This window comes from Lissotriton vulgaris, chromosome 7, assembly GCF_964263255.1.
Source record: "Lissotriton vulgaris chromosome 7, aLisVul1.2, whole genome shotgun sequence".
NCBI lineage: Eukaryota > Metazoa > Chordata > Amphibia > Caudata > Salamandridae > Lissotriton > Lissotriton vulgaris.
This window is the reverse complement of record NC_141695.1, coordinates 437,969,375-437,995,164: the sequence shown is the minus strand read 5'-3', so window position 1 is coordinate 437,995,164 and position 25,790 is coordinate 437,969,375. Positions and strand designations below refer to the sequence as shown.

Sequence of the window (25,790 nt, the reverse complement as noted above, 5' to 3'; positions counted from 1 at the left end):
ATGCATTATCACAGATGTTTACAAACCAGCGTCAGTTTATGATACCTGTATTTTGGAGGGATAAGGTGAACCCAAAGCCATTAATTACTACATATATTGCCCTGCTTTCCTCACAGACCCGTGCATTTATCGACAACGTCGCTCTAACAAGGGTGAGATCGTTGATTTTGAACACTACCGAAGGTTGGCCTCTTAAACTATCTAGACTGCCAGGGGAGGCTTCGTTGAACAGCCCTGAACTAGATCAAAGGAGGCGGGATGATGTTTGAGACTAGTTACCAAATAACATGGACATCTTACCTATACATAGGGATGTGTCGGCAATAGGTAGGACCAAGTCCTCTAAAATAAGCACAATAAATATGAACAATGGCTAAAAGTAGTAACACATTGGGTGAGAAGTTTCAATCAACAGAATCTAACTGTGATCACTACGATGAACACAATCACTGCACTGTTCGCATTACTGAATTAAACAGAAGTTGGGTTACTAGTGATCAAGTGTCCCAAGAGCTGTACCTGTACGGGGTCTCCAGCGGCACCAAGTCATGCAACGTCCTGGTATATTACAAGCATGGGACCTGCGTACAGTTGGGTCGGAAGGACTCCTACAACTCTCCACCTTTCAGACTGAGGACCACTCGCCGATCTAAAGATGGGGCCGGAGAAGGACTCATGATGGCCCAGTTGTGACACGTCTTGTAGAAGTGGAGGTGACAAAGACACAACTCATCTCAGCACCGACGTGAAGACACTTTGGACAAAGCCTGGTCAGTACCCCGCTATCCTGTGCTCCGTTTGATTCCAAGCTCAGGTGAATAGTTTGCAAAATACAGTTCGCTTAGAAATGGTATAGAACAAATGTATATTGGCTGATCTTTTTTAGGCGGAAAGTTCTGGTAATATGATGTCATACTGAATTTCTACATACCCACAACCCACATTTTGTTTACTGTCGTCTATTGTATCAGAGAAGTGAATGCTAGAGCTCAGCGGCTGCTTCAGTATTCGAAGTAGGCCAGCCCGAAGCAGCAGGGTGGTACTTGTACTGCCAGCTGGCCTTCCTCTCTACACACGGGTTTCTTTGCGAACTAGAACAGGCATGCAGAGGTTATATGCTGTATTTTGTATTACCTTGTAGGTGGGCCAGAACTTTTCCCTCAGGTTCTTAAAGATGTCTTCTTCACCATCCAAGATGCTCAAACCTGCATTTACAGACAAGGATACAGAGGAAGAGATACAAAGAGACGATGATAAACTTAAAGCACTCTGAGCATCTATTTGACAACGGAGGCGATCATGTGGAAGCTTTTGATAAACAGATTACTGAATGTTGTGCCTCTTACTCCTCCATTTGCCCCAACCCTCTAACCCCGTGACACTCCACTGGCTTCCAGGAATATAAAAGGCCGCACCTAACAAATCACCATACATAATTAAAGAACTTAAAAAGACCAAAACACCGATATGACAAGAGAAGAGTATATCTGAAGTTTGCACAACAGCTACAAAGAATGCACGGCATCCAACTGACAGCAAAGCCGTACACGTATACACTTAGCTGCTGGCAAGACCAGCTGCCACATACTTGACAACAGAAAAGCATCTTTTTGACATCTATGCTACAAGCATTTGCTTCATCCAGTAGCTGCTAAATTCTAATTTTTCCTATATCTTTTATTTGATACACATATGTTCTATATTCTTGTGTTTGTGGTGTCCAGTTGTACTGTGGGAGTCCCTTAGACTTTGGGGTGTTAGGCCATGCCATATTACAGCGAGTGGCACCGGACAGCCAGCACAACAGACTTTACTCTTCAGAGTCTATGGTGCACTCTCTGGCTACACCACCTCTGTGGGGCCGGCAGACAAGTGTCTGCGGCTGGGAACCGTGGTAGGTCCAGTGGAGGGCGGTCTGCTCAATCCACAGTAGTGCACCCTTATATGAACACATGCATGTGGCAAGGCAGTGAAGGACGCACATCCAGCAAATAGCAGGTTATGGTGGTGTGCAGTGTGTACAAACACAACCAGCACTGAAGTGCATGTCAGCGCAGTCTACTTGCTCACCAGTAGACCAACCAGCTTCGGTGCAGCGCGGCATCCTCCGCTATCCCACTGGAAGGTAAGAAACAGAAAGCATCCTGGAGTTTACTGCTAGGAAAGATCAGCGGGGACTACTTCATTTATTTCACTTTATTGGTTTAACACCTAATGGCATATCAAAGAGCATCAGTGGTCACTATTTTAATTTATAGTATTTAAAACGATGCTACAACTGGAAGGAGAAAATAGAAGTAAGAATGAGGTTCAAAAACATAAATACAAAATTATTTTTAACCCAAAGGTACAGTGGAACGTTTGTAGATCAGGACCATGCACCAGTTGGAAGACCTTGTAGTCCTATGGAAACACAGTCCCGTAAAAATGCATGTTTTTCCCGAGAGTGCTGTGTATACATAAGATCTACTGTAAAAGGAGCGAGTCCCACTCCTCGCCGGGTGCACAGCTTAAGTGTTCATGGCATTACAAAATATGCCACCAAATGAATCATTTATTCTCTTCTTCTTTATTATGCATCACAATCATCAAAACGAAAGCATATGTAAGTTCCATGAATACCTCTACTCTCCTCCATGAGTAGAGGTATTCATGGAAATATGTAGCATTACACTACGTTTTTTAGCGGGAATACGTTGATTTTTGAGACAGCCATGATTTGTTATGTGTATTTGATGTTGAGAGGGATTGAGTAAAACATAGTCTAAATCATGTATTTTGCATTTTAGATAACCCCTGATGAAGGGCCAAACAAAAGGCCCAAAATGCATTGGGTAAATGAGTTTTATGTACATGGACAAAACTTACATATGCTTTCGTGGCGCAGAAGAAGGCTTGGATTAGCATTTCTGCCTCATTTAGAGTTGAGCGAAAATGTAAGCGTTCCCCCTTGTGGCATGCGCAAAAGCAAGAAGAATGAAAAAAGTTTTGATGATTGTGATGCATAATAAAGAAGAAGAGAATAAATGATTCATTTGGTGGCATATTTTGTAATGCCATGAACACTTAAGCTGTGCACCCGGTGAGGAGTGGGACTCGCTCCTTTTACAGTGCATTTTCATTCAACAACGTGGCAGGGCTGTCCGCGTTTTCCGGGGAGTTGCACGCGACAGAAGAGAACAAAGGGATTAACACTACATAATTGGGAGAAAAGAAGGTGCGCACCGTGTCATCTTTTCAGTGCAGTATACATAAGATCTGTAATAACTATGGTGGGGCGGAGGGTGGAACTTGAAAGGTGCCAGTGCACAGGGGAGCCGTGTCGTGAAAAGAATCCTACAATCGGTACAACTTCAGATATTGTTCCAGGAATGCAATTCACTACTAATTGGATCGATGGATGTAAAGAGGCGGGTGGAGTAAGGGGCTTACATTGGGTGAATAAATGTGTCAAACAGAGGCAAAACCAAGATAAGATAAAAAGGCAACAAGGCATTTATTAATAAAAATATAAACTGGGAGGATGTCCTGAGGATGAAGTAGGATTTTCTGGCAGTGGTCATTTGAGCTCGCTGTATGACGCTACTGCACAAGAAGGGAACATCAGAAGTGTGCTAAGAAAGGATTTTAAATAGGAATGTGCTAGGAAACAAGGAAAGTTAGTGGTCCTAGGAACTGAGTAGGACGCATAGAAAAGGCCAACATACAGGTTAACGGTGTGTCCTCTGCTGCTCTGTAATGCATACTGGGGTCTCACACAGTGTTGCCATTGTCTCAGTTCATTTTCCACTTCGGCAGACTGCGTGGTATACTCTTCTAAATGTAATTGCTGCAACAGTCCCACAGGGTACTCAGACTCTGGTGAGCATCCACTCTTATGGCAGTTGTCTCATGACTCGACATGGCCAGCACCCTACCACCACCTATCTCCTGCCGGCGCGGTTATGGGGCATCAAATAAACAAATATGAAAAAGAATCCTACAGCCATTACTAGAGGTGCCCTGAATTACTGAGAATAGCTCTCAGAAGTCAGTCGCTATAACAGATGTGTGATCAAGGATGTTGCGCACAAAGGCACCTTTTTGTCTCATTAGGTTATTCTACTGCCCTAGAGGGCAAGGTTTGAACTAGCAACCATTTTCCATTGGGAAGCTAAGATGTCCATGATTCCAAATGATAATTGGCATATACATCATGGCGCACTGGTACTTGCCCGTGTTGCCACCCCTCCTCCACTCTCTCCTGCTCTATCCAATCTATCTGATTCAAACTAGTAACCATCTTCCATTGAGAATCTACTCTTTCCATGTCTTCTAACTTGGCACATGCTGAGTTGTTGAAAGAGGACCGAGAGTACTTATCGGCTCCAACTTTTACAGCTGACCGGGAGGCGGTATAACAAAACATCAGATGATTGGTTCAGCCACCATAGATTGATCACTACGAGTGAGATAAGGGAGTTTATTTTGAATTTTAGCGCCAATCAGGCGCTATCGAGGTGCAGCCCGAGGCTATTAGTTATATGACCTCTAAAGAACCTGGTGATTATTAATCCTTTGCCCTCGTCCTGAGGAGGCCGAAAAGATTTCAGAGGCTGAAACGCGTCCCCGTCGACGATATTTACTGTGGAGGAGTCCTTACTGAATCTAAAATGAGTTTTCTATAAAATACGTTCGGTGACACAAGAGAGCTATAAGAAAGGGGTTGTTTTGCCTCTGTGTACACACCATTAGGCTATCTCCAAGTGGACTGCCTTAAATAAATGGGCAGACACTAACAATAGAAATATACTTTAGGGTATTGGCAACATTACGTTATTTGTATTAGGTTTTTTGTTGCATATTTATTTTCTTCTAATTACATTTGTATGTCTTTATATAATTTAATGTTATCTTTGTTTGAAGATCAGTGCCATTAACTATGTGTGCCCTATATCAATTTAGGTAATACATGTCTATAGGATTGAAGCACTAAAGTGAGGGTAATTGAATGTTCCCTACAAATTAATAAAAGTAACATATCAATTCCTCAGTATCATTGTTTTCTTATATATGATTGTGTTCTGTACCCAGATACAGGCGGATGAGTTGGGTATATCCCTTAGATATATATATATGTTCTAACTGAGAACTGACACACACATCACGGTTGTTAGACATGGCACCGTTGGCGTGGGTCTCCCTTCCATTTTCGCTGTTGCCTCATGTATTTTTTTGCTGGTGTTAGATGCTTTGGGCACTGTGCCACTGCTATTCAGTGCCACAGTGCAAGTGCTCCCTATTGTACATTGATGTATTAATCAGTGGTTCCATGTTTGACTATTTGGTTTACTTGTCAGACCCTAGTACCATGCACAGAGTGTGCCCAGGGCATGTAAATCCAAATGCTGCTGGTGGGCCTGCAGCACTGGTTGTGCCACCCACGAAGCAGACTTGTAAAATGTGTCTACGGTCTGCCATTCCAGAGCCTGCGTGCAGTCTGGTACTGTCATACTGACTGGGCAAGTGACCCACTTGCCAGTCCCTAAACCTTCCCCTTTCTTCATATCAGTCACCCCTATGGTAGGCCCAAGGGCAGGGTGCATTGTAAGTATAAGGTAGGACAAGCCCTGATGTGTGTGGGATGTCCTAATAGTGAATTAAAGCCATTTTCGTTTTTCACTATTGCAAGGCTACCTGTTCTCCATAGGCCAGAATGGGTTGTTAGATTATTACATGTTTATAATCCTAACTGTCTCAGAGAACATGGGAGTAATTTGAGTTTAGTATGCCTGAACTCAGAATGATAAAATACATCTTTTAGTGAAGTTGGTTTTAACATTCTGTGTTTGCAAATACCACTTTTAGAAAGTAGGTATTTGCTTGTCTAACCTTTCAAGCCTGCCTCTGCTAGGTTGTGTATTTCTTTGTCTGGTTTTGTGAGTGACAGGGCTGGGGGATTCCAAGAGACAGGCTGGGTCAGCCCAGTGGTGAATAGAGAGATCTGCATGTAGATGGGAGGGAGGAGTTGCACCTGAACCTTGAATAGGGCTGTGCCCTCCTTCCACAATGCTGGCTCCACCTCCTGGGGAGCGGCTGATGTCTCTGCCCTGCACACTGGAAGAAGAGAAGGAGTCCTGTAAACAAAGTGCTCCAGGACTGTACTTGCCTTCCACAATGCTGGCTCCACCTCCTGTGTTGCGTCTGATGTGCCTGCTCTGCACTGTGAAAGGAAAGAAGTCTGGTAAAGAGAGTGCTTCAGAACTGGTTTGGACTGGGCAGAGGCCCCTCTCCCCTCAGAGAACAAAGGATTTTGGGGTATAAATATTGGGACCCTGATCCCATGAAATTAGAATACTTTGGACTACAAAAAGAAACCCTTACTGAGGAGAGGAACCTGAAGAAACTGAGGAGAGACTATTCCCAAGCTGAAGTGCTGCTTGGGGGATTGGCCTGCAGTGGTTGCCTTACTGCCAAAGGAAGGAGAAATGAACTTTGTGTACTTTGCTTTCAACTTGTGAAGGAAAGAGCTTGCCTCCTGCTGAAGTCTCAGGGACAACAGATTTCACCTCCCAGCTCCCCAGAGTTCTTTGGAAGTGCCTGTTGCTGTTTTTGGGCCTTCTGAGGAACTGCGTGTCGCAAGGAGCTGGAAGCGCGACTCATCGAGAAGCGTGTCGCCGTCGCGGTGCCTTCCGTCGCAATTCCGAAGGAGAGTGACGCCTCTGGAAATGTCGCACTGCACCGCATCAAAGAGAAGCGTGCCGCAATGCAGAGGAAGCGTGTCGCCCTCGCTGCTGCTGCCGTCGCAACTCCGAAGGAGGGTGTCGCCGCTGTAGCATTGCACTGCATCAAGAGAAGAGTCTCACAACGAGGTCGGAGCGTGTCGCCGTCGCACCTCCAAGGGAGGGTGTCGCCACTGGAACTGTCTCCCTGCACCGCATCGAAGAAAAGCACCTTGCATCCCCGAGAAGCGCGCCGCCGTCGGAGCTGCTGCTGCCGTCGCATTGTGGATATAGCCACTGTAGTTGTCGCATCGTGGGTTAAGAGTGTCGCAACTGGAGCTGCTGCCGTCGCATCGCGTAACAAGAGTGTCGCCGCTGCAGTCCACGCATCGAACCGTGAACTTCTCGCATCCCCGAGGAGCGTGCCGCATCTGGAAGATCTTCACGTCTTTATTTCTTTGCACCTGAACTTTGCTGCATTTCCCTCGCTGCGACATTGCTTGGGCAGGAAGCGCAACGCAACCTTAGGTACATTGACGCAAAGTGTTGCATCTAAGAACTGAACTGAACTAAGCTAAAATCTACCATCTTAAAGTAACAGTATTGTGTATTTTTGTCGTTTATGGTCTTGTGGTAACTCTATATAAAGTATACTTATTTATTTATATAAAACCTTGTGCAGTGTCCATCTGTAGTGTTGTCACTGGGTACTGTATGTGGTCACAAATGCTTAACACACCTTCTCCCGAGATAAGCCTGTCTGCTCGTCCCAAGCTACTAAGGGGGGTGAGCAGGAGTTATTTTAGGAGTGTAATCCCCTTATCCGGACTAGAGGCAAGGGTCCCTACCTGTCACAAGTACCTACCTGTGCCAACTAGAGACCCCCAAATCTAACAATGGTGCACTGTTACTTCTCAGTTACCACCCCATCTCCACTCTCTCTGGCTCTACCCAATTCAAACTAGTTAACATCTTCCACTGGGAAGCTACCCTTTCCATGTCTTCTAACTGAGAACTCGCACACACATCATGGTGCACTTTTACTTCTCAGTTACCACCCCTCCTCCACTCTCTCTGGCTCTAGCCGATTCAAACTAGTAACCATCTTCCATTAATAAGCTACCCTTTCCATGTCTTCTCACTGACAACTTACACACACATCATGGTGCACTGTTACTTCTCAGTTACCAACCCTCCTCCACTTTCTCTGGCTCTACCCGATTCAAACTAGTAACCATCTTCCATTGGAAAGCTACCCTTTCCATGTCTTCTCACTGAGAACTGGCACACACATCATGATGCACTGTTACTTCTCAGTTACCACTCCTTCTTCCCCTCTCTCTTGCTTGGTCTGCTTAGCAGGTCTTTGCCCTTTGGGTGTAGGGTTGATTGGGTTTTCGGCTGATAGTTGGCGGAGGGAGGATATTGATACAGGAACTAGGGGATGTTCGCTTGAATAATACGCATAATGCTGACCTGAGCATAGCCAGAGTTACAACCTTCTCCCAAAGCATCACAAACTAGCAGGTGTCCTAAAGTTTGAAGGGGCTAAAAGACACATCAGTACCAAACGATGTAAGGCCAGGAAGCAAAATCAGTATTCCCACTAACTGTCATGTGACTAATAATAGCTGGCCAGTGAGATGCTCCAGACTGACTCAACACATTTGGCCAGTGCAAAATGCTCGACCAATCTCGTCCTTCTAATGCTTATTTATCACCCAAGTATTATCTGGAAAGTGGAATTTACAATTTAGACAAATATTACACCTGCTCCTAACATAGGGTGATCTGGGAAGACAACGCTTCAATTGTATGCCACCTAACTTCTATGCACTTTACTCCAGGCAAAGCTCTAAGAGGCGGCTACCATCTGCATGCAAGTCTTTACAAATAAAATCTTGCATCTGGTTTACAGCTGCAAAATACAAATAACATTTAAGAAGTGAGAAACACAAGTAACCAAAGTACATCTGGCACTTGACTGACAGATGAAAAACTTTCCTCAGCTGTCAAGCACATGCACCACTTATGAAATAATAGCTATATTTTTCCATTTCCTTTAAATTAGCTGAATTTGAAAGCTTCTGTTGGCGAAAAGATTTCTAAACACAGTTTAGCTAGAAATATTCCTCAGTGGAGTACAACACTGACCACTTTTCAGATCCAAATCCACGCGAAATTGCAGTGAATGTTGTGTCACTGAGCCTGATTCGTAAAAGTATGCTCATGAACCAGAGTGAATGCAGCTGTGTATCGAGTGTAAATTCAGGTGAATATGAAAACATAAGTTACGTTGTTGGGGTGGGGCGTGGGTTTCAAAAGGAAGCCTGTCTATGTCGGTGAAAACACACAAACTTCCAGGTTTGTGCTGTTCATAAACCTTTATTTAAACTAAACAAACGCCACTACTGTTTCTCATATTTTATGATCCAATCTATACAATCATATTGCAAACCAAGACAATATGTGCAACAGCCTGCTGGTTCTGTCTGAATTAATCACTTTTTTTATTTCTCAAAAGAAGATTTTTTTCATTTTTGACAATTATTTACATTTTTTAAGATCACAATACATTGAGACATACATTTGTATCAATAACAATATATCCCATCAAAAATCACAAGCACTCTCATTCAGCTTTCATCCTCTCAATCAGTTTCTTAAGCAACACTCTCACACATTCAGAACATCAAAGAGTTCATAAACCTTTAGCAAGCATATCCCACACTATTTTCTGCTGATATGGTCAGAAATCTAGTCCACAGAAGGGAGGGGAGAAAAACCTTAAATCCCGGGGAGGTATTGTGTAAAGGCTTCCCTTTTACAGAGGGAAAATATGTTTACTTATTAAGATTTAAAAAATCGTGAAAGTCCCATTGCATCTGGGTGGCGTATTTATATTAGAGGTGTTCATTTCACAACTTTCTGAATATTGCTAAGTTTTTCGCTTAGCCACAGATGAGTGAAAATCGACTCTTTCGTGACAAATTGCACTGACATCGATCGCTCTTCATAAGAAATATTTTACAGTAAACAATTAATGTTCTTTTCCTGTGCAGTGCCATCTTGCATAGAAACACTCAGCTAAATGTGAACTTGCAGAAAATTCTCTGCATACATGTTCTGGCTTGGCTGGGTTTAAATAAAGAGAAAATGTTGCTGCTAATGGTGAAAAGGATGTTGCCAAGCATAAATCAAACATTGCTAAGGGTAAGCATAAAGCATTGCACCTGTTGCAAAGGGCAAAAACCGCTTATATGCCTGGCCAAAAATAACTGTTATATTTTAATTTACAAGTACATACATGTACAACCTGTTATATTCACATATGTACAAATGTACACATCAGAGAAACATAGGGTGGGGATATGAATGAATGAGCAGTTTATAAAGCACACAGCTAATCTGGGAAGTGTCCGGGTGCTAAGTCTGCAGAGGAACACCTACAACCTGCCCATCTACCGGGAAGCAAAAAGAAAGGTCTTAAGAGCTTTCCTGAAAGCATATTCCTGAAAGCACATTCCATGAACAGTAGCTGGCAAAGAGTGGCAACAAATTCCACTTCTTATTCACAAGAACTGAGAAGGAGCTATCTTTTATGCTTACTCGTCTAAATCAAGGGACCTTGACCAACATTGCTGAAGAAGATCGAAGAGATCTAGGGCCATATGTACAAAACCTTTTTTGAGGTTGCAAACCCGTTTCGAACCGCAAATAAAGGTTTTTAAGATGTACAATAGCCAAATTGCAATTCGGCAACCTGTTACCGAATTGCAAATTGGGTTTGTGAATCAGTATTTGGAAGGGGCGTGTTTACGGCGTTCTTTCCTAATACCGATTGGCAGTGGTATGTATGAATGATTTACGTCCAAATTACGGTTGCAAAACATACATTTTTGACCAACACTTCAAGGGTGGTGGTAACCATTGCCAAATGGGAAGGGTTCCCCATTGGACCCCTTTTCCTTTGTGAATGTTGATACAAATATTTTTTAAGAGTAGCCTACTCTTAAAATATGAAACTTAAACGTTTTCATTTTTTTTGTCTTTTTAAACGCATCCTGTCTTTCTTTAAGGAAAACAAGCTGCTTTAAAAAAAAATATTGCTTTATTAAAAAGCTATCACAGACATGGAGGTCTGCTGATGTGTGCAGGCCATCATCCCTGTGAGGGCTAAAATTCCTAATAGGTCGCAATCTGCAACCTTCTCCATTAGTATTCATGAGGTAGGTCGATTGTGACCCCTTTAGGAATCGAAACTCATTCCATACATTAGGAATAGCGATTTCCTACGTTCCATTCTCAGGAAATCGCAATTTGAAAATCGCTGTTCCTAATCTTTGTACATCTGGCCCCTCGATTGGAGATACTGCATGGTCCTGTCAATAAAATATTTCGGGCCAGGTTATTAAAGGCTTTATGCATAAGCGTAAGTGGTTTCAAAAGAATCTTCTTCTTAATAAGAAGCCAATGGAGGATATTTTTGGGGCATTTATTTAGTAAAGGATTATAAACACCACAAACTTGGAAGTGTGTAGGTCTTCACCCAAGTAGATAGAAGCCCACTGAAGAACACACCTCACTCTTGCTGGTGCAATATTACGTCTGAACAATGTAAATTATGTTTGGAAACTGATGTGACTTTTTACTCTTAATTAGATACATACCTGCATTCACTTAAGTGTGTGAACATACATTTGCGAATCAGGCCGTGTGCCACTAAATTCATTGCTATTTTGCATGCCTTTGGAAATCTTTAAATAATACCAACTAAAAAGGGTCAGTGTTGTACTCACCGAGAATTATTTCCAGCTAAACTGTGTTTAGAAATCTTTTCGGAAACATAAGATTGCAAATTCAGCTATTCGAACGGAAATTGAAAAATGTAGATGTTATTTCATAACTGGTGCATGTGTTTGACAGCCGAGGGGAGTTTTTCAACTGTCAGACATGTACCAAAATGTACTTCGATCACTTGTGCTCTTCACTTCTTACGCAAATGTTATTTGTATTATTCAGCTGTAAACCAGATGAAAGAAATATATTTATATATATTGTTGTGTAAAGACATGCCTGCAGCTGGTAGCCGCCTAAGAGCTTTCCCTGGAGGAAAGCGCATAGAAGTACGGTGGCACAAAATTGAGAGCTGCCATCCAGGATCACCCCGGTAAAGGTCGGGTGGAATCTTACCTACATTTTACCTGACACTTTCCAGATATTAATGATATTGTAATTAAACATTAGAAAGACGAGAATGATCTAACATTTTGCACTGGCCAAATGCGTTGATCCAGTCTGGAGCATCTTACTGGCCAGCTATTCTAGATACAGGACACTAAGCTTGCTTTACTGCCACTGAATCCCAGCGTAGGGTCAGCCTGCGCTGATGACCCCGAAGTCATCGCACTCGCAGCCCTGACGTGGGGCGGATGCGAACAGAGCCAGCGGCCTGAATTGGTAGTTCTTTTACGGCGACCCTCCCTCCGTCTGCTTTTCAGCTTGAGCGCACCTCAAACAGAACTAATTTTAGAAGCACATATCCAGGTGAAAGACGAGGGCGACTAAATTAAATCAACTGCCCTTAATTTAACCGGGGAATTCATTTCCTAGACCGATCATGCAACAGAAAGAAGCAATTGTCTTTTCTTTGACTTTGAAATGCTACCAGCGGGGGCGGCTGCCGTCAGTAACTCACGCCCAGGACAGTTCTGCACTTCTGTTTCGTGCCGCATTGCAGGTTTGAATTAACAGTCTACAGGACCTGTGCAAGGTCTGCAAATACTGGTCATCTATATTCTGTGCAACAATCGTGATCTTCCCAGGGGAAACAAGCATTGGGAAAGGGGTTGATCGCCGGCCTTTTGGCAATTCTTGTTTTGTTTTGCTTGTTGCAAAACCTTATTGCTCGGGAACTACCGGCTTTTCGTCACTCAAAAAAAAAAAAAAAAAAAAAACAGTTAAAAAAAATGTTTTTGGGGCTCAAAAAAAGCAAACAATACCGTGGCACCGAAGGGAACTCCTTTGTGTGTGAATGTGCTCATTGTGAAAGGGCAGCATGCCCTAACTCATACTGAAGTGGGCCCCTTAATGCATGATTGAGAGGGTTGGAGAAAATGTGAATAACAACCACAAAGTGTAGTTGAAAAACCATATAAGGAACCATTTCATACATATATTTTCAGTAAAAATCAAACGGTCTGGGCTAACTGAGACCTAAAAAGGTCAATTGTTCTGCCACCGGCTGCCAATCTCTTGCTATTGAGAAAGTATAAAGAAAGAAAGGGAGGATAGAAGAAAGAATAGAAATAAGAAATAAAAAGGGAAACAATGAAAGAGGAGAAGAAAAGCAAGCATTTGCAATGCAATAGGCCTCGCATTAGGAAAGTTTGAGCTATTGGTATTGTAATTGAACTTTTTTTTATTTATGTGTTGGTTTTAAAAATAGCGAAATTAATAGCTTTGTCATTTACAATGCCAATAGTTATAACTTTCGCAAATGTGACACCTATAGCATTTGTAATGCAATTTGTGTTGTATTTACGTGACTTAGATGGATTGCTATTACAAATAACAATGGCTTTTACTTTTTTTTAATTATTAATACCTAAATAAAAGTTATTGTAATTTATAATGGCAATAGTTTAAACTTTTGTAAGTAACTTTTGTGAAGATTATGTTCAGTGTATTTTATTGTGACGAAAATCCAGATCAGAAGTGAAATATTAACATCTTTTTGTGACATTTGTAATAAAGGTTGAAACATTAAGAGAACATATTCGAACCAGTTGTTGTTGAATGGTTGCACAGATTGATGCTGTGGTGGCGCTGAGTAATGTTGTGGTGGCGACAGGGCCGGCTCTAGGCTCATGGGGGCCATGGGCAGGGAGCGTAGGTTGGGGGCCCCGGAAGAGGGGGTCCGGTTGGGGCGGAGAAACGCAGGCGCGGAGGCCAGTGAAGAGGAGGGGGGTCAGAGGTTCGGGAGTGGAACAGAGCCGGAGGCCGCCAAATCCCTTCCAGGGGCCACCACGCAAATATGTATCCATCCTCAGAGGATTATTATATTAAGGATATATATTGGTGTGATGGCCCCTGAAGTTTGGTGGCCCTGTGCAGGTGCACAGCTTGCACATGCCTAAGGCCGCCCCTGGTGGCGACGAGTATTGCTGTGGCGTTCAGTGATGTGTGGTAGCGCATAGTGATGTTGTGGTGCCCCTGAGTGATGCTGTGGTGGTGCTGAGTGATGCAGTGATGATGCGATAGAGTGAATGCGATAGATAGATAGAGTGAGGGCGATAGATAGGTAGAGGGAGGACGATAGATAGATAGACAGACAGATTGTTAGATAGATAGAGTGATGGCGATAGATAGAATGATGGCGATAGATAGAGTAAGGGCGATAGAGTAAGGGCGATAGATAGAGTAATGGCGATAGATAGAGTGAGGGCGATAGATAGAGTGAGGGCGATAGATAGAGTGAGGGCGATAGATAGAGTGAGGGCGATAGATAGAGTGAGGGCAATAGATAGAGTGAGGGCAATAGATAGAGTGAGGGCGATAGATAGAGTGAGGGCGATAGATAGAGTGAGGGCGATAGATAGAGTGAGGGCGATAGATTGAGTGAGGGCGATAGATTGAGTGAGGGCGATAGATTGAGTGAGGGCGATAGATTGAGTGAGGGCGATAGATAGACAGATAGAGTGAGGGCGATAGATAGACAGATAGAGTGAGGGCGATAGATAGACAGATAGAGTGAGGGCGATAGATAGACAGACAGGGTGAGGGCGATAGATTGATAGATAGAGTGAGGGCGATAGATTGATAGATAGAGAGAGGGCGATAGATTGATAGATAGAGTGAGGACGATTAATAGATAGAGTGAGGGCGATAGATTGATAGATAGAGTGAGGGCGATAGATTGATAGAGTGAGGGCGATAGATTGATAGATAGAGTGAGGACGATTGATAGATAGAGTGAGGGCGATTGATAGATAGAGTGAGGGCGATTGATAGATAGAGTGAGGGCGATTGATAGATAGAGTGAGGGCGATTGATAGATAGAGTGAGGGCGATGGATAGAGTGAGGGCAATTGATACATAGAGTGAGGGCGATTGATAGAGTGAGGGCGATAGATAGAGTGAGGGCGATAGATATATAGATAGAGTGAGGGCGATAGATATATAGATAGAGTGAGGGCGATAGATATATAGATAGAGTGAGGGCGATAGATATATAGATAGAGTGATGCGATAGATATGTAGATAGAGTGAGGGCGATAGATATGTAGATAGAGTGAGGGCGATAGATATGTAGATAGAGTGAGGGCGATAGAGTGAGGGCGATAGATAGATAGATAGATAGATGGATAGATAGATAGATAGATAGATAGATAGATGGATAGATAGATAGACTGAGGGCGAGAGATAGACTGAGGGCGGGAGATAGACTGAGGGCGGGAGATAGACTGAGGGCGGGAGATGGAGTGAGGGCGAGAGATGGAGTGAGGGCAAGAGATGGAGTGAGGGCGAGAGATGGAGTGAGGGCGAGAGATAGATAGATTGTGTGTGGTTGTGGTTGTGTGTGTGGTTGTGTGTGTGTGGGGTTGTGTGTGTGGTGGTTTGTGTGTGGTGGTGTGTTTGGGGTTGTGTGTGTGCTTGTGTGTTGTGTGTGGGGTTGTGTGTGTGCTTGTGTGTGTGGTTGAGTGGTTGTGTGTGCTTGTGGTTGTGTGCTTGTGGTTCTGTGTTGTGTGTGTGTATGGTTGTGTGTGTGTAGTTGTGTGGAGTTGTGTGTGTGGGTGGGGTTGTGTGTAGTTGTGTGTATGGTGGGGTGTTGTGTGTGGGGGTGTGTTGTATGTTTGGGGGGGTTGTGTGTGGGGGGATTGTGTGTGAGAGGGGTTGTGTGTGTGTGAGAGGGGTTGTGTGTGTGTGTGGGGTTGTGTGTGGGGGGGTTGTGTGTGGGGGGTTGGGTGTGTGGGAGTGTGTGTGTGGGTGTATGTGGGTGTGTCTGTGGGGGGGTGGAGTTGTGTGTGTGCAGGGTATGTGTGTGTGCGGGGGTATGTGTGTGTGCGGGGGTATGTGTGTGGGGGTGGTACACAGTCAAAATATCGAGTAGGAAATATCGACCTACCATAATATCGAGTCTGAAATATCGAAGGAGCATAATATCGAAGGCAAGAATATCGTAGGACAGAATATCGACCCAAGGTAAGTAATATCGAAATTCTTAATATCGATAGCATATATATCGATGTTAATAATTTCGATGACACTAATATCGATATTTGTATTATTTTATAGTTTTTTATTATGTATGTGTTATATGTTTAACTTAAGTATTTAAAATAATTACTATTATATGTGTATTAATTTTATATAAAAATAAATTAATTTATAAGAAAATTGTATGTTTTAGTACCGGAGCGGGTTGTGGGTTTATAGGGGAATAGGGTGGGAAGTAATTTAATTATGTTAAATTGATTATTAATTAGTAGGATTTATTAATAAATTATAATTAATTGGTAATTATTTGAAAATAATAGGAAAATAATTTTAAATAATTTATTAATTGATATATATGTTCTGTAGCGGGTTGTGGGTTTATAGGGGAATAGGGTGGGAAGTAATTTAATTATGGTAAGTTGATGAATAATTAGTAGGATTAATTATTTAATTAAAATTAATTGCTAATTAGTATTAATTGGAAAAAAAATTAATTGATTAATTGATAGATATTTTCTGTAGTGGGATGTGGGTTTATAGGGGAATAGGGTGGGGAGTAATTTAATTATGGTTAGTTATTTAATAATTAGTTGGAATTATAAAATAAATTTAATTAATTGGTAATTAATTTTAATTAATTGTTAATTAATTTTAATTATTTGCTAATTATTTTTCATTAATTCATAAATGGATAAATGTGTTATGTTGTGGGTAGTGGTTTTATAGGGAAATATGGTGGGAAGTAAAGTAAATTTAATTAAATAATAATGTATTAAAACTAATTGTATTGTTAATAATATCATTGTTAATTAATTATTAATTGGTAATTAAATAATATTAAATGGTATTATTTTAATGTTATTTTAGTTAAAATATATTTTGCTAAGCATGTGTTTTATAATTAGGTATAGGTATTGTATATGGTTTATATTTATTTAATATTTTATTTTTTATAAGTACAAAAATCGATTATTTATAAGTATGTTATTTTAACCCTTATACTATCCAACACTTTCCCTACTGTTGCACTCTCTGGAGTTGGAATAGTTTTTTTTAACCCTACGCTATCCAACGCTTTCCCTACTGTTGCACTCCCTGGAGTGGGAATAGTAATTTTTACCCCTACGCTATCCAATGCTTTCCCTACTGTTGCACTCTCTGGAGTGGGAATAGTATTTTTTACCCCTATGCTATCCAACGCCTTCCCTACTGTTGCACTCTCTGGAGTGGGAATAGTAATTTTTACCCCTACGCTATCCAACGCTTTCCCTACTGTTGCACTCTCTGGAGTGGGAATAGTAATTTTTACCCCTACGCTATCCAATGCTTTCCCTACTGTTGCACTCTCTGGAGTGGGAATAGTAATTTTTACCCCTACGCTATCCAACGCTTTCCCTACTGTTGCACTCTCTGGAGTGGGAATAGTAATTTTTACCCCTACGCTATCCAATGCTTTCCCTACTGTTGCACTCTCTGGAGTAGGAATAGTAATTTTTACCCCTACGCTATCCAATGCTTTCCCTACTGTTACACTCTCTGGAGTGGGAATAGTAATTTGTACCCCTACGCAATCCAACGCTTTCCCTACTGTTGCACTCTCTGGAGTGGGAATAGTAATTTTTACCCCTACGCTATCCGTTTTCCCTACTGTTGCACTCTCTGGAGTGGGAATAGTAATTTTTACCCCTACGCTATCCAACGTTTTCCCTACTGTTGCACTCTCTGGAGTGGGAATAGTAATTTTTACCCCTACGCTATCCAATGCTTTCCCTACTGTTGCACTCTCTGGAGTGGGAATAGTAATTTGTACCCCTACGCTATCCATCGCTTTCCCTACTGTTGCACTCTCTGGAGTGGGAATAGTAATTTTTACCCCTACTCTATCCAACGCTTTCCCTACTGTTGCACTCTCTGGAGTGGGAATAGTAATTTTTACTCCAACGCTATCAAACGCTTTACCTACTGTTGCACTCTCTGGAGTAGGAATAGTAATTTTTACTCTTACGCTATCCAACGTTTTATATAATTAATTGTAAAAAAATTAAATGTTTATTTTATTGTTTATATTACTTACATTTTATTTATGTTATTGTTTTATGTTTGTAAATGTATTACTAATTTAGAATATATTTTATTAATTCATAAATTAGTAAAATAATTATTAATAATTATAGTTCAGTACATAGATATTATATATTTACTGTATATATTTAATTAATGTATTATTAATATATATGTATTATTTATTAATTTTAAACATTATTAGATACTTTTAAATATGTATATTTTATTTATTAGTGTTATATACTTAATTTTACATTTATATATTTAAAAAAAAAATCGATATTTTTAACATCGATATTTTTTACATCTATATTATTTTTTCGATATTTTTGTACTTACCATGTTGTAGATAGGATGTCGATATTTTTGCCTTCGATATTGTTGACTCGATATTCTTGTAGGTCGATATTTATGAGGTCGAAATTCTGTCAGTGATCCGTGTGGGGGTATGTGTGTGTGTGGGGTATGTGTGTGGGGGGTATGTGTGTGTGTGGGGGTATGTGTGTGTGTGGGGGTATGTGTGTGTGGGGGGGGGTATGTGTGTGTGTGGGTATGTGTGTGTGTGGGGCAGAGCTTTCCAAACTGTTTGTCCCGACACAGTTCTGTGTCACCTGCAAGTGGTGGGTGTGTCGCTGGATGACACCACCGGTATTAAGGGCACTTACTGCTAATTAAGAGGCATTCCCTTGAAAGAGTGTCCCGGAGTCTGCCGCAGCGCGGAATCCGAGACACTCTGCTCTATCGGGGGCGGTGATTCACAACAAAGCCCCATTAAGAAGTAAATGGTCTTTTAAAGAACTGCAAAGTACTGGGGTGTAGCTGTGTGTGTGCCCTGTGCGCTGGGTTGAGGTGACAGAGGGAGGCACGCAGAGGGAGGGAGACAGGCAGAGGGAGGGAAAGAGGGACACAGGCAGACAGGCAGAGGGAGAGAGACAGGCAGAGGGAGAGAGAGACAGGGAGAGAGACAGGCAGAGGGAGAGACAGGCAGAGGGAGAGAGGGAGACACGCTTGTGAATGCCTGACGCTAATGGTGTGTGTGTGTGTGTGTGTGTGTGCCTATAAAGCGTGCACTGACGGCTGTTTGTGTTTGCCTGGTGGAAGCGTGCACTGACGGCTAGTAATGTGTGTGCATGGTGGAAGCGTGCACTGACGACTGGTGATGATGGCAGGTGGTGTGTTTGCCTAATGGAAGCGTGCAGTGACAACTGGTGGTGTGTGTGCCTAGTGGAAGCGTGCAGTGACGGGTGGTGGTGTGCCTCTGGTGGAAGCGTGCACTGACAACTGGTGGTGTGTGTGCCTGGTGGAAGCATGCAATTATAGCTGGTGGTGTGTTTGCCTAGTGAAAGCTTGCAGTGACTGCTGGAGTGTGCCTGTTAAAACGTGCACTGACAGTTGGTGGTGTGCGTGTATCTAGTGAAAGCGTGCACTAACGGTCGGTGTTGTGTGCCTGGTGAAAGCGTGCACCGACAGCTGGTGGTGTGTATGCCTGGTGGAAGCGTGTACTGACGGCTGGTGGTGTATGCCTGGCGAAAGTGTGCACTGACGGGTGGTAATGTGTGTGCCAAAGAAAAAGTGTGAAACAAAAATAATGAGTGTAAAATAAAAGTGTAGAGTGTGAGTCAAAGAGACCAAAGATGTGAGAGCAATTTTAATCACCATTCAAGATACATAATGGAAAGTTATATACCTTTTGCGCTAATGTGACAGAAAAAAAGAGAGAAGGAAGAGAAAATCATCTAGCGTACTGTGTAACCTTAAAATAAGGTACAAATGTCATTTAAGCAAAATAATACAAAACCTCCTTGACGTTGCCTGTGACTAACAAAAAGTTTTTTGGGGAAAAAAAAACTTACATTGGCTAAAAGCCCTAACATATTGCTAACAGGGGGAAATACTTAGATGCACCTATCATAGTGCCGTTCCAATTTTACCACAAACACATTACTGTTTAAGATACTATATATTTCTAACTAAAAAAGAGAACTTTTTGTATGTTAGGAGTTATGTGTAAAATAACTCGGCACCCAGAGGAAACAACACTTAAGGAGGATGTCTGGATGTCTCTGTGTGGCTTGAGCTCTGCTGGCGCCTCGGGCATATTTACTGCTTTCACAAGCAAATGCAAATCCATTCATCAAGCAGGATGGCAGGATGGCTCTGTCTGGCTTCAGGCCAATTGGCGACTGTTGTCTGTTAAATGCGTAGTATTCAAGAATGTAGAATTGTAAAAACAAGAAACAAGTGACATTAAAACAGGGAGGTCCTACACTAACAGTAGCGGATTTCATCTGTTGTTAAAACTAAGGCCTTAGACACTTGCAAAAGGCTAGTTGATCCTTCTCAATAAACTGAGCGTCACAGCACACAATTCAATTGAAGTTAAAGATGAATGTATTACTACATAGTGTTTAAAGACACAGTATTTGTCATTGTAGATGTTGTATGTACCGCCGCTATTACTCAGAAGGATAAAAGCTTTGGCAAATGCTTGTCAAAGTATTTGCTTTGCCAATACTGTAGAGCAGCAGCAAAAAAACAACAGCGGATGAAGTGCAATCATCAAGATTGCTATGGCGGCCTGTGTGATGACGTATGCCTTGCCTTTTTTTTATTTAAGATTTGAAGATGTCAAATGTCACCTGAAGCAGTCAATTTATTTTTGAAAAATACATGTAATTTCTGATGTTTCCCTTTTCTTCATTTTGCTTGCAACAAAGTGCCACTCATAATCGCTGAATGCCACTCAGAATTAAAGTGAAGTTATGAAAATGTCACACACAAACACTCTGAAACCTTGCCAGCTATGACTGCTGATGCAGGAGAGGGTTGGGCTGTTGGGGCCCCTCTGCTGATGCTCTCTGTAGAATGGCAGGATGGGCCGGGCTACCTCTGCCTCTCAGCCGATGCCATCTGGGAGGGGGAGGCTGGCTCAGACTGTTGTGACCTCTCTCCTCACGCAGTCCGAGGAGAGGTTGAAAACACAACAGCGTGCAATGAGTAATCATTTCTCAGCTGCTTTCCATGTCAGATGTGTATTATCGCCTGACACGCCATGAGGTGTCGGAAACAGAACACGGTGTATATTGACTGCGTCTTTACCTTTTGTCACAATAGCGCCTCGATGGAATAAGCGCTTCCCTGTGCACACCAATGCTTGGCGCACACGGCCCCAGAGACAAACTATTTATAATCCAGCACAGAGCACCCCACTCATGGACATTGATACACTTGATACTTGATGGCGCAGGGGGGCGTCAGATCTGTTACTAGGATAAGGGGCGATAATTAGCTCCTGCTGTGTCTTGCAGCCGTCAGTGAATAGCGCTAACTAAGAAAACAGGAACATTTGTTAAGGACTAATAAGCAAGTTGGGAATAGATACAAGTATGGGCTTGGATTGCATTGAATGGCTAGTATTGTGTGTTTTAAAGTAGAGACCTGAAGATTACTTTACTGCAGGTGAATTATAAAGAAGCAGCGTTTTTCAGTATCGCTGATCCCTAGTGAACATGTTTTTCTGTGCTTATGGTTGTGCAGGATGGTTGCACTACCCGAGTGCCTCGTTGCTGCATAAGCCTCCTGCTGCGGGATGGGGTTGTACGGGGGAGGGGGGATTTGGGGGTAGTGGTCGCAGGAAAAGAGCTCTTCCACATTGGGAGTGTTCAGAGGAGGTGAAAGACTGAGAGGTGCGATCTGCAGCGCTGTGTCCTCAAAGGCTTGTCGCGGGTAGAGGGGCCACTGAATGAAGGTGCGGACTATGAAAGCGTGTTTTATAGAAACGTGGAAGGAAGAGATGGGATTTCTAAATGCGCGTGCCTGCCGGGACAGTCGCAGTGGAATAGGAGTGGAGAGCATGTGAGGTCACAGGTCACAGCATCTGCTATGACGGAAAAACAAGCAGACTCCAAGGGGCTGCAGGTTGGCTCTGTCCGTACAAGGCACAGAATAGCAGCACTGAAAGTGGACAGAAAAGAGTGGATTAAATAGGAGTAACTCAAACGATAAAAACAAAAAAAATTACTAGGCACTGAAAACCGGAATTGAAATGTGCACAGAAACGTGGGGACAATGGACTATGCACAGTAGTGTGGGACTTAAATGGGAGTCACTGCAACAACAAGCTCACTGCATTGCTGTGGCGGGGGTAATAGGGCTGACTTCCAACTCAAAAAGTAAAGTTAAACAAGCAAACTTGGATTTGCGATGGATGCCTTTTTATTCCCAAAATTGTGACAATACAGAACGTGTAGCTAGCAGCTTTTCACAGATTTTTTTTATTGACAGCATCTTAAACAAGGCAGCGCTGGGAGGGGGGCTGGGCAGAAATGCGAGTCACGGCCTGGCGGCCGTGAAGTGTGAAGCAGTGGGCGGGGAGGCAGGAGCAAATGGTAAGGGGAGCCTTTGAAGAGCTAGGCAGGGGGATAGAAGAAAGTTCACGAGCACGTGCACTTCTACAAATCCGCATTGTGAACTCAGCTTTCTGGTTTAGGACTGCAATAGGTCTCTCTGCGAGACCTAAAGGAAGGAAGGGAAAAAGGAAAGAAAGAAAAACAAAAACAAATGGCAAGCAAGGAAGGAAAAGAAGAAAGAAAGTAATTTGTGTCTCTAGGCAGGTACTAGGCGTGGGCGGAAAATCCGTTCCGCTCGCGGATTTTGCGGATTTTCGGGAAATCCGCAATCCGCGAGATTTGCGAATTTCCCGCAAAATCCGCAAATCCGCGAGCAGCGGATTTTGCTCGCACTGCTCGCACTGTTCGCGTGAGTTCGCGCCCCGCGAATAAGTGCAAAATTGCAGAAATACGATCTTAGCAAAACTGAAAGTAACTACTTACCAGGTTCAAAAGTTCAGGCTCATCATTAGTAGCCATTTCCTGGAGTGCTTCCTGAGGGGCCCCTCCAGAGTTCAGTTGCCAGTTGAAACTAGTATGTGACCCTGCTCTGAACCTCAGAATAGTTACACATATGCCACAAAGGTCCTGAATTACAGCTAAGGGAGACAAGCAGGAGCCAGGCTGGAAGTTAAAATCCATTAATCAGCCCCTAATTCATTATTGTCAGTTGGGGCAGGGCAGGTGTTGTAACTAATTTTGCAACAATGAAAGCACTTAGCAAGTGCAAAAGATCACTAATCAGGGCGCACTAAGGAAGCAGGTGCCAGCTAAAAAAATATTCTGTGACACATGAATCAGCCCCAAATTAATTCAGGTCACTTGAGGCAGGGAAGGTGTGCTTTGCTTTGCCGAAAATAATGTACACTGGACAACCAGAGGGTGTGGTGATGAAACAGAGGGTGGCATGGGTGGGCCAGAGGGTGGCATGAGTAGTCAGAGAGTGGCAGTGGTGACAGAGAGTGGCAGTGATGAAGAAGAGTGTCCCAAACAGGCTGGACACGTAGAAACAACAAGTTCGCGAAACTTGCGACCCGACAGGTAAGTTCGCAATTTGCGAAAGTGTACAAAACCCTCGCGAACTGGCAGAAACACGGGCGAACACAAAAAAAAAAAAAATCCGCAAATTCGCGGGAATTCGCGGATTTTGCGGATTGCGAATCCGCAAATCCGCAAAATTCGCGAACGCGAGATCCGCAAAATTCGCTCATGCTTAGCAGGTACTTACTCCACCTATGCTACTCAGTTCCTTGTTAAGGACATTGAGAATCTTGCAATTGTAATTCAGCAGGACACTGACTGCTTCCACCTATTGGTTTCAATGGAGCAGAAGAAAAGTTACTGGCCGATGTTTCTTTGTATATAATAAGATCAACAGCAGTGGCAGCAGGGTTAGAAGTTTCAGTAAGAAGGAATGTCTGGACGCAAGACTAGAAGACATATGGAAGCATCTCAAAAATTGGCTCTACTAAAGATTCCTTTTGATGGGAAGAATTTGTTTCTGGACCAGATAGACGTGATGATTAAGAATGCTTTTAATGATAGGAAGCACACTGTTAGATCTCATATAATTCGGGTGGTAGTCCCCCAAACCTTTTGCCTTCACTCCACCTGCTTTGCTGAATTAATTTTTCTTGGTTTTAGGACTGTGCATTTTACCACTGCTAATCAGTGCTAAAGTGCATGTACCTGTGCTCTCTCCTTCAAAAATGGTAAAATAGAATTACACCTAATTGGCATATTTAATTTACCTGTTAGCCCCTAGTAAATGGTACTACCGGAACTCAGGGCTTGTAAATTAAATGCTACAAGTTGGTCTGCAGCATTCATTGTGCCACCTATTAAATTGAATCTTTAAAACATGCATCATGGCAGTTTTAAACTGCCATTTCAACCTGGCAAAATAATCCTTTAGTCATGCATAAACCTTCCTTTTTACAACTTATAAGTCACTCCTAAGGTAGGGCCTAAAAGTTCATACGGCAACGTGAATTGTAATTAAAGAGTAGGCCATGTGTACATAAATTTTAAATATCCTGGCACTGAAAAACTCATCATTTTGTTTTTCACTGCTGTGAGGCCTCTCTCTCTCCTAATACACAACGCTTACTACATTTAATAAGTCCTAACTTTAGATTGAGAGCAGCCAGAGGTATGCTGATTACACTCAAATTCATTGCAATTTTACATTTTAAATCTTATTTAATGGAAAAGTTCAATTCTAAGTCACAATTCTAAAAATACCACTTTTTGAAAGTCGGCCTGTCATGTCCTAACCAGTTGTGCCTTCTGCCAATGTCCTGGGTCGCATGACTGTGAATGGATCTGCTGTTGAGATTTGTGTATTCCTTCCAGACAGTGACAAAGGGGTCATAGGTGTAGACAGAATGGGTTATCCTGGCAGGAAGACTTGGGTGGGGATATACCCATTTCGACTTACACTTCACTTTGCCTCTTCCACACATACACACAAAGGAATCTAACACCAGGCCTGCCATGCCCTTGATCATCCCCAGACAGTCTGGAGCTTTGACAGGGAAAGGGGAAGAACTTTCCAGAATCAAATGAGGGAAGGCTAGGGAGTCCCTGCACAAAAAGGCTGGCACCAGGTATAAATATTGGTCTCCAGAGTTATCATGAACACTACTGGATCTGTGGAAGTAATAGAAGAAGGACTTCCCTAATGCCAGAGGACTGCCCTGCTGCTTGAAGAACTGCCTTGCTGTCTTAGAAGGAAGATTGGACCTGCTTGCCTTCATCCCAAGGTACCCAGATTGACTCCAAAGGTCATTAGATCGACCTCCAGTGGAAGCTACAGACACAACAAGCTTTAGAGGCCTCCCTGCAACAACCTGCTGCAACTGGACCTGCATAAGCCCTGCTGCTGTTCTCTGCTGGAGTGAGTCCTGATCCCAAAAGGGGACCCCAGGACCTCAGCTCTCAGAAAGTACTGCTCCTTGCCTAACTGAAGGTTCCATAAAATCCAATACAGAGCAATGGAATTCCTCTGAAAGCCGTGCCTCAGAGCTACAATCTTTATCTGTGCCAGCACCGAGCAAAGCAAAGTCCAGCCAAGCCTTGTCACGCATCTGAAAACTTCATCAGAATTTACACCGAGCGACGCAAGGCCTAGCCACACATGGGAAAGCTTTATCAGAAACGAACCGGAACCAAACTTAATCAGAACCGAAGCCAAGCGATGCAATGCCTCACTAAGTATCACCACGCAGACCTGGAACCAAGGACATAAAGTACAACCTAAAGTATGCCAAACGTGGTCCTGTGCATTGCCTGCGCTTAACTTGTGACATTGTCCTGATCTAGCATACCCTCAGTTGGAGATTTGTGCTTTAAGGCACTATTTTTACTTAAAAATTCAATATATCTCTGGTTCTACTGATGACAAGGATTGTGGTTG

General features: G+C 42.8%; 1 protein-coding gene across 2 annotated transcripts in view; it reads right to left on the bottom strand.

Moving 5' to 3' along the window:
• MPV17L (MPV17 mitochondrial inner membrane protein like) overlaps positions 1–25,790 on the bottom strand; it is a 268,705-nt gene that overhangs the window by 27,246 nt on the left and 215,669 nt on the right. For both annotated transcript variants that reach the window (XR_015297477.1, XM_086930430.1), the window contains exon 3: positions 1,135–1,205. Coding sequence is in view for 1 of the 2 variants with exons in the window: in XM_086930430.1 (XP_086786556.1) it covers positions 1,135–1,205 (71 nt within the window). In the remaining variant the exon portion in view is untranslated. The remainder of the gene's footprint in view (positions 1–1,134; positions 1,206–25,790) is intronic.